Here is a 12,084-nt window from a genome sequence, read left to right as displayed (position 1 = left end):
TTCAGTCGTGATGGGCCACACAGCTTTTAGCTGCATACGGTACAGACTGAATACTGAAGGTAATAAGGTGAAAACTGATAATGCTTGTTTTTATTTGCAGCCAGCATATTTTTCATAGAATCATAGAATAGATTGAAGGGGACCATGAAGATCACCCAGTTCCAACCAACCAACATCATTTTTAAGACACACAAGTGTGCACTTCAAAACTGATAGCATTTACACCTCTCCCATCCTTTGAAATGTCGTTTCCTTCATTCTCGAAACGTGACTTTGCTGAGTCGGGTGCTTCCCAAACGGACCCCCATGGTGCGATGCTACAACGTGATTTATGACGCCGCACTTCGTTAAACAAGCACATTAATTTCCTTCTGATGGCCTTCCTGAGCTCCCCGTCATTCTCCCTCATTTACACAGCACCCTGTGTGCATGTCACTGTCTGTCCCCTATAAATCATGTGTGCAACGCAAAGGGTCGCGTTTCCTTCCAATAATAATAACCAGCATTTTCACCAGCGATGCGTTTGTGTTCCTGGTGGTGCCTCTGCCTCAGAGCAGCATTATTTAATTACTGAGCATTAATAAAAGCACGTCTCATAGTCAGGAAGCAGCAGTGAATAATTGAGAGCTTGTCATTGGAATTCAGATGTCTGAAAGCAAAGATCTTCCAGCGAAGTTCCATATTACTGACGACTGATGATTGTATTTACCACCAAAAATATTCCCTCTGCCAATCCCCAACTTGATTCCTTCCTTCCTTCCATGCTGATGTTGTGCATCCTTGTCTTGAAGCAAGGAAACAAGCTCTCTACAATGCCCTGGCTACTTGGGCTGCTTCTCTCCAAAGTAATTTCAGGCACTAAGGAAATGTAGAACAATTTTCCAGGGATTTCACACTTTCTTTGTTCCAACAGTTGGCTGTGATTGACTCTTTTCTGTCTTCTGGAACCCAGTTTAACCTCTACGATTTTCCTGAAGATAACTTTTGGTTTCCCCATTGACTCCAGAGTTGTTGTGGATGAGTACCTTAAATTCATGGGAACAGTAATTGAATATTTTTCATTTTAGGGCACTCAGCTTCCAACATTTGCACCAAATTTGAAGTGCAGACAACTGAACTGCATTGTCTTAAAGGAGTTCTTACTGTTTTAGAACAGGGCATTCATATTTACTAATTGCTTTTGGTCAATGGGATGACAATTTTTGGTCTTTCAAATTGTCAGTCATCATATTAAGCCCAACTATGCCACCTAACGCAGTGGGTGTTGTTTTGCTAACTTAGCAGTGTTTAAGGAACAATACAACACGCACGTACAGCAATTTAAAGAATCCCAGAAACAAGGAACTCTGAGTGCTGCTCCCTTTTACAACAGCATTCATGTTTCTGTTCTCCCATTCTGGTTTTGGAGAGGGAGGTGCAAGTGTGTTATTTGTGTTAGAGTTATGTCACTCAAAACTATGAGTGCAATGCAGAGGTCCTGACCCCACTCCTGAAGAGCTTTCGTGCTTTGTATGATTGTGGGACATATTACGCAAACAAAACACATAACTTTTGATTGCTTCATTCTTAAACACAGTGCTGAGTTGAAAAAGTCATCGATAATAAAGCAGACAGAAAGGCTGAGCATTCCATTCCATTCCATTCCATTCCATTGGATTCCCACCCATTCTGTCTCTCCATTCCTTGAGTACCAATTCCTCTTCAGCTAGCATGTCATGGCATCTCCTGAGAACAACATCTGAAGACTATCAAATAAGAATTTAGTAATTACTTCATTTTGTGAAATAAATTGATCCATAGACTCACAATGGCGTGCAGTTCAAATCCTCAACACCAGCCAGTGGCACTGGGATAAAACATATTTGGGAGTGATGTCAGATGAGGATGTGTGAGATGAACCTGGATGGGATGAGATTATAGAGAAGTAGAATCATTGGAGCTGGAAGGGGCCCTTAAAGGCCATCTGGTCTGACCTCCCCCCAATGAACAAGGAAAAGGTCCCTTCGACTCAACCCATTTCTATGGTCTTATGGTTCTGAGGATGATCTGTAAGGACTCTTTCAACCCAGCCATGGTTCTGTGGATGACCATTAAGGTCATGGAATCACAGCCATTTGAGTTAGAAGAGACTCTTAAAGGCCATCTCATCCGATCTCACTGCAACAAACGGGGACACCCACAGCTCCACTGGGAGCTGGGAGCCCCACACAGGAACTACTGCCCACTTATCCCTGCAGGACCTGTGCCAGTGCCTCACACCCTGCTCATAAAAACCTTCCTTACATCCGGTCTAAGTCACCTTTTTTTCATTTGAAACCTTTTCCCCCTGTCCCATCACACAGACCCTGGTAAGACACGTGGTTTTGCCCTTGGCACTGTTTTAGGGAAAGAACAGGCAGTTTTCCCTGGGGGAAAAAAAAAAGTACAGACCTTAAAAATACAACAAAACACACACAAATAAATGGGGAAAACAATAGACTGCTGCTCAATAGGGACAGTTAAGCACAATCCCAGCTGGATTAAAAAGCAAAATCCAGATTTTCACGTCAGTTTTGAAAGCAGCTGCTGCAGAAATGACCTGGTGAGGTTCCAGCAGACACGTCCCTCCCTTGGAGCCACTTTGTTTACAGGGCTGAAGTGCTGAAAACGCAGCAGCTGCCAAAGGGGCGAAGATATTCGACACAACCGCTTCCTTCTCTGCTGCTGGCAAACGCTCAGCTCGGGGTCACAACATCCCGGCCCGTTCCATCGGGACTCAACTGGAGCAGCAGGAGGCGAGCAGAGCAGAGGGGGCGGTGGGTTCAGTGCTTCCAGACCATTGGGTTTCTCAGTGCATTCGATCCTCCCCCCGGGCAGCTCTCTGCCCTCCCCTTTGCTCTGTTTATTCCCTTCTGCTTTACTCCATTCCAGGCGCTGCGCTTCCTGCTGCGCACCTCGGAGCCGACATGGGTAAGAGATCCAGCGCTTGATTTGCTGCTTTCTGCTCTCTTCTGCGCTGCGAAACCTTGCTGGCTTTGCCGGTGGGGCTGAGCTCACCGTTTTCTGCACGATGAAAGGTTTGCTCCGTTAAATGCTGCCCCCGTTTTGCGATGCTCTCACGGAACACTTCGCACGCCGTCGGTGCACATCGCTTTGAGCGAGTCCCTGTTAGGAGCTGATGAACGCTGGGCTGTGCTGCCCCGAGTGGGAACGGGAACGGCGCTGCCAGGAGACCCAGGAGCAGTTTCATTTTTCCCTTGTATTTTTGCTATGGGCTTTTATTTCCTTCTCTGCTATCCCGAAAGGAAGGAGAGAGCACTGAAATAGATGGAAATGACTTTGCACGTCCATAAATTGTTGCGTAATGTGGAAAGCGAGCGCCGTTCCTTCGCCATTTCCAACAGGTTTGGGGAGTAGAACTTAGAGAAACATTTCTCAGCAAAGCCAGGGCTGATGATTCAGCAGAAGGGCCAGTTCGGGTTATCTCCCGTGCTGAGCGCTTATCTTGCTGCCTTGCTTTGTGCCAAAGGCACAAAGTGAACGGTGCTTGTTGTGTTTTACTGGCTAAAAAAGCGTGGAGCGGCAGCTGGCAGGCTGTGATAGTGGCCTTTTTGTGGGAATGGTGGTGGCAGGGAGTCACCAGGTGTGGAAGGAGTCAGTTAAACATTGCGCCGCAGTGCTGACCGTCGCCAGGAGTGATGGATTGGCTGAAAGCCCTCAGCAGAGGTCCGTAAATCCTCACCACTTCTCTCCTAAACTCCCTCTTAGATGTGTGGGCACCTCTACGGTTTGTCTTCGGAGGCTGAGCTGAAGTCGTAGAATAGCACAGATAAAAGGCAAATCTTCAGGCTCCTCTCCTTTATTTCCAGCTGTTAAACCCAAACAGTGAAGGAAAGTGCTTCCTTCCTGTGTTTATGGTTACTGAATTTGCTATGAGATGGTCCTGCACAGACTGTTTGGTGGGCACGGCGGTGGGGATGGGTTGGGGTTGGACGTGTTTGAAAGATATCAGAAGGAGAGGAGAAACAAATGGAGAAGCAAGGAGGAAATGTTTGTCATTTGCTGTAGGTTTTCTCTGGAAAAGAAATCTTTTTCCTCAAAGTGATCTGCAGAACAGTGATTTGCAGTGCTAATTAAGCTGTGGTCTAACGCAGCCTGCATTCCTGCTAATTTGGCTGATTGAGAAAACCGGAATAAAGTTTCAATTATGGTGTATGGAACAAAGCAAACTTTCTATGCTGTGTTTTCAGACAAACAAAACAAAATAAAACAAAACAAAAACAACATTTCACAAAGAATGTGAAATTAAACCCAATGTGCTGAATTACTCTATTTGAGGAGATCTTCTGTTTGAAATCACAAATCTCCTCGTGCAGTGCGTGCACTGCTGGATGTGTTCTGCCTGCAGAGAAAACTCGATGAAATGGGCAGTGAGGCTGATGCTGCCTCTGCGCTGGGAATTGTGAGGCTGAACTCTGTGAAATGAAGGCCCAAATTTCCCATCATTTTTGAGCGTGGAGCATCACATCCAGTAACTCGAGGAACCTCAGCACAGACCCGACTCAGAGAGACTTACAGATGTCTGGCGATGTCAGCTGAATCTGATACCAGTCCATCTTTGAATGCAAAGCCAATGTCACAGAATCACAGAATGGCCAGGGTTGGAAGGGACCTCAAAGATCACAAAGCTCCAACCCCCTGCCACACGCAGGGCCACCAACCTCCCCATTTAATGCTAAACCAGGCTGCCCAGGGCCCCATCCAACCTGGCCTTGAACACCTCCAGGGATGGATGGGGACCCACAGCCTCTCTGGGCAGCTGTTCCAGCACCTCCCCACTCTCTCTGTAAAGAATTTCCTCCTGACATCCAACCTCAATCTCCCCTCCCTCAACTTAAAACCATTTCCATGTCCTCTTAGAGTTGAATTTTGAAAGAATGTGGAGACTAAAACCTCTCCTTTGTTTCTCTCATCAGCAAAATGTGGAGCATGCGGCCCAGGATACGCGACTCCCCTGGACGCCATGAAGGGCAAGTGCTGCAACACCCCCAAAATCCAGGCCCTCCGTGTGAGGGATGGTTTTCCAGTTCAGTGAGAACTGTTGGTGGCCCACTAATTAGCAAAACCAAAAAGATTTTAAGTATCAGAGGAGATTTGGTTTCACTCAATCCTATGAAGCACTGTGAGTTTGATGAAGCTGTGTTAAAACAAAGATAAATGCATGGCTGTAGGATGCCAGCATGCAACCAGCTGTTCTGGGTTCTGTACTGCAAAATAGAGCTTGCCTTTAAGTATATTGGGTACAAATTCCTGTGATTTAGCCTCCAGAAATGTTTCAGTGGTGTTTTGGGGTGAAGACTTATATAGACTGCCCACAGAGTCTCTCATAGAAGTGCTGTGAGAGAGGAATGGGAGAAGATGAGAAAGGACCCAGATGCTCCATGGGACATTTAATGGTTCTGAGCTCTGGCTTCCCGATTACCGCTGAGGAAGAATCATAATTCAGAGACTTAGGGATTCAAATCAGTGTATATTTCAGCACTAACCACAGAATTTTATCAAAATGATTCTTTCTGACCATGAAACGACTTCTGCTTTGGAAGGTCCCCGGGAGGAGATCGTCTACCTGCCCTGCATCTACAGGAACACCGGCATCCAGAAGCCGGACTACTTGGCCACCGTGGATGTTGACCCCAAATCCCCACACTACTGCCAGGTACTGGGTGTGGGATGGCCCCGGTGCTTCCTGGTGCTCCTGAGACATTTTCAGAGCATTTTCTATCTTTTGATGATTTGTGTTAAGCTTAAGAATTAAGCCCTGAAAGGTGGCACATCCCGTGTTGGCAGCATGGTCTGAATTTATCACGTAGCACCTGTGAGACCCTGGGAAATGTGCACATGAGGCACAGGAATCTGCTCCATTTATTTTGCAACTGGGAGGTTGAGCGACTCGAGTCGGTGAAGATATTTTGGACTCTGACCTCCGTATCTTTAAGGAACGGTGATTCTGGTCTGACAGCAGAGCTTTTCATCATTCGTTCTCCTTTTTTTTTTTTTAATAGCTGCCATTTTGGTTTTTATTGTGGAGGAGTGGAGGAAGCAGATTTCCTGAGACTCTGACAAATCTTTTTGTTATCTCCAAATCCTCTTCTAGGGGAGAAAGGTAAAGTCAGGAGCAGGAGTGCAAATTAGTGAGCCAGTTTACAGCAGTCCCAGATGCAATCAGGTGAAACTTGTGAACTCTGAGACTTGCAGCACATGGGCAATTGTTTTTTTTCCGTTTTTTGTTTGGTTTTTGTTTTCTGCATAATTACTCCACATCTCCTTAATTAGTTGGAAATTTTTAAAGCTGTGGATTAATTTAACAGCATACAACGTTCAACAAACGCCATGTGATCATGATGTCCAACTTCCCTCTCCCAATTTCTCGCTTCAGCTCTTTGTATCCCGCACTGACTCCGCTTCCTGAATCACAAACAGCCGCTTCCTTCTGCTCTTTATTAATTTATGCTTTGACACAAAGACCCATTTCTTTGCCTGGGGTGAAAAACCATCCCAGGCTGAATCTCAAGTCTGATGCTGCAGGTCATCCACCGCCTGCCCATGCCCAACCTGAAAGACGAGCTCCATCACTCGGGGTGGAACGCCTGCAGCAGCTGCTTTGGGGACACCACAAAGAGTCGCAATCGTCTCATTCTCCCATGCCTGATCTCATCCCGCATTTACGTGGTGGATGTGGGCACGGACCCTCGAGCCCCCAGAATCCATAAGGTACATTTAGATGACTTAAAATACCTTTTTTTTTTTTTTTTTTTTTGGTGATGTTGACCAAGATTGACCAAGATGGTCGTTATGACCAAGACAGTAATTTCATGGGTTCCAGCTTCAAATTAGGGCGATGGAGTCTGAACAGCTTTGGAGGCTTTTGCCACATAGAGGGAACTTGTGTGAGTTTTGAAACTCCTAATTTGCTGATAAATTACAAGCAAAAGCTTGTGCTAATTAATACCTGGTACGGTTGACACATTCAGGTAAGCATATGTAGGTTATGTGTTTGTTAGGGATCCCAATGGTTTCAAACTCGATTGGATTTCCACTAAGCTAAACCAGATCTTTGCATAAAGGACACCTCCTTGATATTTAATCCTTTAATCCTTAGTTCCTGAGCTTACGATGTGTTGATTTTTTATTATCTTTAAAGAAAAATCATTGTGTACAAAAGAAACATAGAGGACCAGGCTGGGTGCAAACATGCACGTTGTCAGAATCCACACTTGTGTGCTGGTTTCAGCTGTGGTAGAGTTAATTTGGTTAATCCTACACCGCCGTGTAAAGCTTCAGTACAAAGTGCCAGAAACAAACGTGGTCTCCTCATCAAAAGGGATATTCAGACATTCAGAGGCGTAATGTGTAATGCAAGGAAACATTTACGGGCTCTGTTGTCCCCCCACCTGCCTGCAGACATGTTCATTCATAATCTTGCAGCTCTGAGATCTTAAGGACGTTGCCAGACTTTAACTCTTATTTCAGCGGAATAAAAACCCCCAAAGGGCTCTTCTTTATGCGGTGGGTTTTGTTTCAGGCTGAGTTTCTAACGAAGCTCAAAGACGTTTTTTCCTCTGAACTCCAGAGGAGTGCAACGTCTGAAAATTGCACAGCGGTGTTTCTGCCACTGATCCTAATTAAACCCATTCTGACCGTTCAACTGTTTATGTTTTGGAGAAGAACAGATAAATCTGTAATGTTGTAGTGGTGGTGCATTATTGGGCCGAGGAGGAAGGAGGTGGCAAGTGCTCGAAATCCCAAATGGAACCACCCCCCTTTGGCGCACATCACGCCCACAACTTCCTCATCCTTTGGCATTTGTCCTCTTCGTGGTAAAAGTGGAGTTCTGTGACTGTAGTGAAGGTCTGACTGATTGTCACCTCGTTGCAGGTTGTGGAGCCCGTGGAGCTGTTCTGGAAGGGGAACGTGGCAAATCCCCACACCTCCCACTGTCTGGGCAGCGGTGACGTCCTGATCAGCTGCTTGGGGGATCCTTCTGGCAATGGGAAAGGTATCCATCTCTTTGTTTTTCTAGAAATTAGTGCTAGAGGTGTGTTTGGCTGCAGGCTCGCAGTTCTTTGGTGCACCCAGCAGTTCCAGCAGTTGTTTGTTGTTGGCAAACAAAAGAAAACAGAAGTGACTCCTCCAGGATTGCCTCTATGGTACCCCTTAATGGAAAGCTACTTAGGAAGGATAACCGGTGTATCAAAACGCCCTGAGTACCTATAGAGCAAACTGGAGTTCAATTAAAAATGTGGTAGAGCTCTTTAAGAATCTTGCTGTAATCTGCTTTGTCCTACAGAAGTGATACAAATAGAATCACAACATTTTTCCGAGGCACAAGGTCACATTTACAGCGTTTAGCAAATAGAAGTCAAATATCGAGATGTTATTGACCTTATTTAACACGTTCCTTCTGCTTCCTGCAGGAGGCTTTGTTCTGCTGGATGGAGAGACCTTTGAAGTGAAGGGAAACTGGGAGAAAGGGGGGAAGTGCCCTCCCTTTGGTTACGACTTCTGGTACCAACCGCGGCACAACGTCCTGATGAGCACCGAGTGGGGGGCCCCCAAAGTCCTGGCATATGGGTTTAACCCAGTGGATGTTGAGAAAGGTGAGGGACCACGGGTTTAACCTCCCTAAAGTAAATGTGGTTCTTTGTTAAAGCTGGAATGATCCCTTCTGGGCTTATTTTTGCCTGACCTGACCCACCAGGGCATTACGGCCGCCGCATCAACGTGTGGGACTGGAGCTCCCACACCTACCTTCAGGCAATTGACTTAGGAGAGGACTCCGTCCCTCTGGAAATTCGGTTCCTCCACAACCCCGATGCTGCAGAAGGATTTGTTGGATGCTCTCTGGGTGGAACAGTGCATCGCTTCTACAAGACAGAGGTAGTGACAGCCACGGTGACGCTGGTTGTGTTGGGAATCCAGTGGTCACCTCAGAAACAGGACAATTCTGATTAAAAAAAATACATCTCCTCATTCCTGTCCAACTCTAGCCAAGCAATAAGGCTGTGCCAGAGAGCAAACCTTCCTGCCAGCCCGTGCAATGGCTTTCTGAAGCCCCTCATTGCTGAGCATCCCCATCATGTCCATCCCTGCCACGCAGACCTCGTGGCTGACATCAGGGCAGTAACGCTGCTGCGTTCGCTCCTCTCTTTCTGCAGAAAGGAGACTGGGCAGCAGAGAAAGTGATTGAAGTACCCAGAAAGAAAGTGCAGGGATGGCTTCTCCCCGACATGCCTGGTGAGTGTGAGCACGGTGGGAGAAGGAATGGAGCATTCTCATCTGTGGATCCACGGTGCAGTGCAGCTCTTTGGAAATTCTTATCCTTGAGTAGCAAACACTTCCCTTGTCAAACACTGAACGTCTGTTTGGGTTCTTTGTGTGATACTTGAAATATGACCAGTTATTCTTGCTTATAAGCCAGCAGTTGGGAGTGGCTGTCAGGGCTCTGCTCCCACATTGCTCAGTGCTGAGGTCCATTTCTCTGAGGAAATAGTTTGAGTCTTTCAACAACAGATATTCCCGTGGAGATTATCCACTCAGAGTGATCAGGAACGGTCCTGGGGATGCAGCTGCAGCCTGAGCATCCACATCCAAGGATATCCGTGCTTGTTCTGGCACCGTCCATCTCAAGGCTCTGCTGCTGAACTTTTATGCAGGTCTCATCACTGACATCCTCATCTCCCTGGACGACAGATTCCTCTACTTCAGCAATTGGCTGCACGGCGACATCCGCCAGTACGACATCTCCAACACGCGCCAGCCCAAACTGGTGGGGCAGGTAAGCAGCACCAGAAGAGCCATCCCTTCCAGCAGCACAGTCCTATTTCCCCCTTTATTGCTTTCACCTTCCTTTGGCACCCACACCATTTCTCACTTCCCCCCGGCTTTGGCTGCAGGTTTTCTTGGGAGGCAGCATTGTGAGAGGTGGACCTGTGACTGTGGTGGAAGACAAGGAGCTGCAGTGCCAACCAGAGCCGCTTGTGATTAAGGTAAGTTCTCCTGATGTGCACGTTACACTTTGCCAGCGCTCTGCTCATTCTGATCCATTTTGAATCTCTACAGTGCAGTCATAGAAAGCGATACATGAGCTATAAAACATATACAGCAGTATCTGAGTTGTAAAGCCTACGAAGCAGTTCGTGAGCTAGCTTGCGTCTTGGCTCCCAGCCTGGGCTGCAGGTATTGCATTTCAGCACGAGATGGAGTAAAACCTGGTGAGCGTTCTGGGTCCCTGTGGAGTTGTACAAGCTGTTTGGTTGCACCAGCGCCCATGTAATGACACCTTCCCTGCTGCTGTTAGCTGATTAGGAGCAAATGCAGTGTGTGTCCATCACTCCTTGTGATAACCATGCAGCAACCAATGGCCAAAGCACTCCCACCAGCTCCTGCTGATCTGCAGTGTTCCTCGTGGGTGGGTGGGTGTGTATGTGGGTTCCCAGGTAAGGAGTTCAACAGCACCTGGCGTCATGATAGAAGAATTAAAGGGCATTAATTATCCCTGGTTATCAGCGATTATCAGCCATTATCAGCGTTCATTAACGTTATCACTGGCAAGGCAGCTACTTATGGAACCTCTTATGGGATGTGCAAGAACTGCGTATGCTCATCAGGGAGACCTGTTGATCAGAAGATGGTTTCAGGCTGAACGTCATTGCAGGAGGTCCCCCATTCTCCTTCATTTCATAGTGCAGATTGAAACCCAGCTGCAGTGGAGCTGGGATGGCAGCTCTGTCGTGCACCCATCCACTGCTTGATTCCTGCCCATCTGAGCACACCAACACCAGCCCTTCACCCCTGATTTTCTTCCTGGTTCCTGGTAGAACTCACCTTCAAGGCTTTGAATGAGGAGTTAGGCTCCCAATAAAGAATGCTTTGTCTCCAAGGCAGATCTGCTGCTCCTGTGTGCAGGAGTTCCAAGTGATGGATGCTCCTCCAAGCAGCAAAACAACTGCAATGTTTTGTTCCTCTCTGCTGTTGCCCAGCATGCCTGGAGCACTCTGTGCTCTGCTCCCATTGCAGGGGAAGAGGGTGCCGGGCGGACCGCAGATGATTCAGCTCAGTTTGGATGGGAAGAGGCTGTACGTCTCCTCCTCTCTCTACAGCGGATGGGACAAACAGTTCTACCCAGACCTTGTCAAGTAAGAAAACTTGGCTGAAAGAGGAAGGCTGAGTGACCTCGTGCTCAGGATTCCTATCTTAAATCAAGGCGTGCATCGGGGGCAGGTTCTGTCTTTGTCACACAAAGACCCAACAACTCCGAGTCCTTCTCTGACGTCTGCTGGGTCCCTTTTCCAGGGAGGGCTCCGTTATGCTGCAGGTCGATGTGGACACTGAAAGAGGTGGATTGAAAGTGAATACAGACTTCCTGGTGGATTTTGGGAAGGAGCCCGACGGGCCGGCGCTGGCTCATGAGATTCGTTACCCCGGTGGTGACAGCACCTCGGACATCTGGATATAAGTGTGTATGGAGCCATTTTCTTGGCTGGTTTGTTGTTATTATTGATTTCTTGGTTGATTCTCTATTTTCCCCCCTCCCCTCTTTCCTGCAGGTGAATCAGTCCAGTGAACCACTTTCTGAACTTCACCTTCCATTGGGGTGAGCCACAGAAGCTCTACTTTATGCTCATTCTCTGAGGCAGCCGAGTAAACCTGAAACACGTCCTACATCTCTTCTATTTCCTTGATCTTTGCCTTTATAAAGAGCTGTGCAATCACTAACTGCCTGCAGGCCAACCTCACAGTTTCTAAGGGCTGATTGCTGGGTGGTGGAGGAGCCGCTCCTGGCTGACTCCAGAAGTGTACATTTCACAGAGTGCCCTTTCCCTGCAAAGCTTAATTTGCTCATCAAGTAATCAGTGATTTACAGCACGAAATCACGCACTGCTAACCCAAAGCTGTGTGTTTCCGGAGCTGGGTTACCATTTAACATTTGTGCACTAATGCTGTATAACAAAGCCAGCAATAAAATCATTCTTTGAATCAGGTGGAACTTCACTTTTTTTTTTCTTTTTTCCTCTTTAGCACTCCAGCATTATTTTGTTCCAAAGA

General features: G+C 47.1%; 1 protein-coding gene across 3 annotated transcripts; it reads left to right on the top strand.

Annotated features, from left to right (window-relative positions):
* Positions 1–2,635: 2,635 nt before the first annotated feature.
* On the top strand, positions 2,636–12,018 carry SELENBP1 (selenium binding protein 1). 3 transcript variants are annotated; one of them, XM_085209836.1, is made up of 14 exons: positions 2,636–2,795; positions 2,911–2,949; positions 4,956–5,009; positions 5,583–5,695; positions 6,565–6,750; positions 7,915–8,035; positions 8,454–8,636; positions 8,738–8,916; positions 9,195–9,273; positions 9,693–9,814; positions 9,933–10,025; positions 11,056–11,174; positions 11,332–11,498; positions 11,586–12,018. In XM_085209836.1, the coding sequence occupies exons 2-13, from the start codon at positions 2,946–2,948 to the stop codon at positions 11,492–11,494; spliced, it is 1,416 nt and encodes a 471-aa protein (XP_085065962.1). In that variant the 5' UTR covers positions 2,636–2,795; positions 2,911–2,945; the 3' UTR covers positions 11,495–11,498; positions 11,586–12,018. The 3 variants fall into 3 exon arrangements, with proteins under 3 accessions (XP_085065962.1, XP_010722314.2, XP_010722313.2); XM_010724012.4 differs by having other exon boundaries at positions 2,911–3,056; XM_010724011.4 differs by lacking the exons at positions 2,636–2,795; positions 2,911–2,949 and having other exon boundaries at positions 11,332–11,494.
* The last annotated feature ends 66 nt before the right edge of the window (positions 12,019–12,084 follow it).

The sequence above is a fragment of the Meleagris gallopavo genome, chromosome 27, assembly GCF_905368555.1.
Source record: "Meleagris gallopavo chromosome 27, MGAL_WU_HG_1.1, whole genome shotgun sequence".
Taxonomy (NCBI): Eukaryota; Metazoa; Chordata; class Aves; order Galliformes; family Phasianidae; genus Meleagris; species Meleagris gallopavo.
The sequence above is the reverse complement of the archived record's forward strand: the minus strand, read 5'-3'. Positions and strand labels throughout refer to the sequence as shown.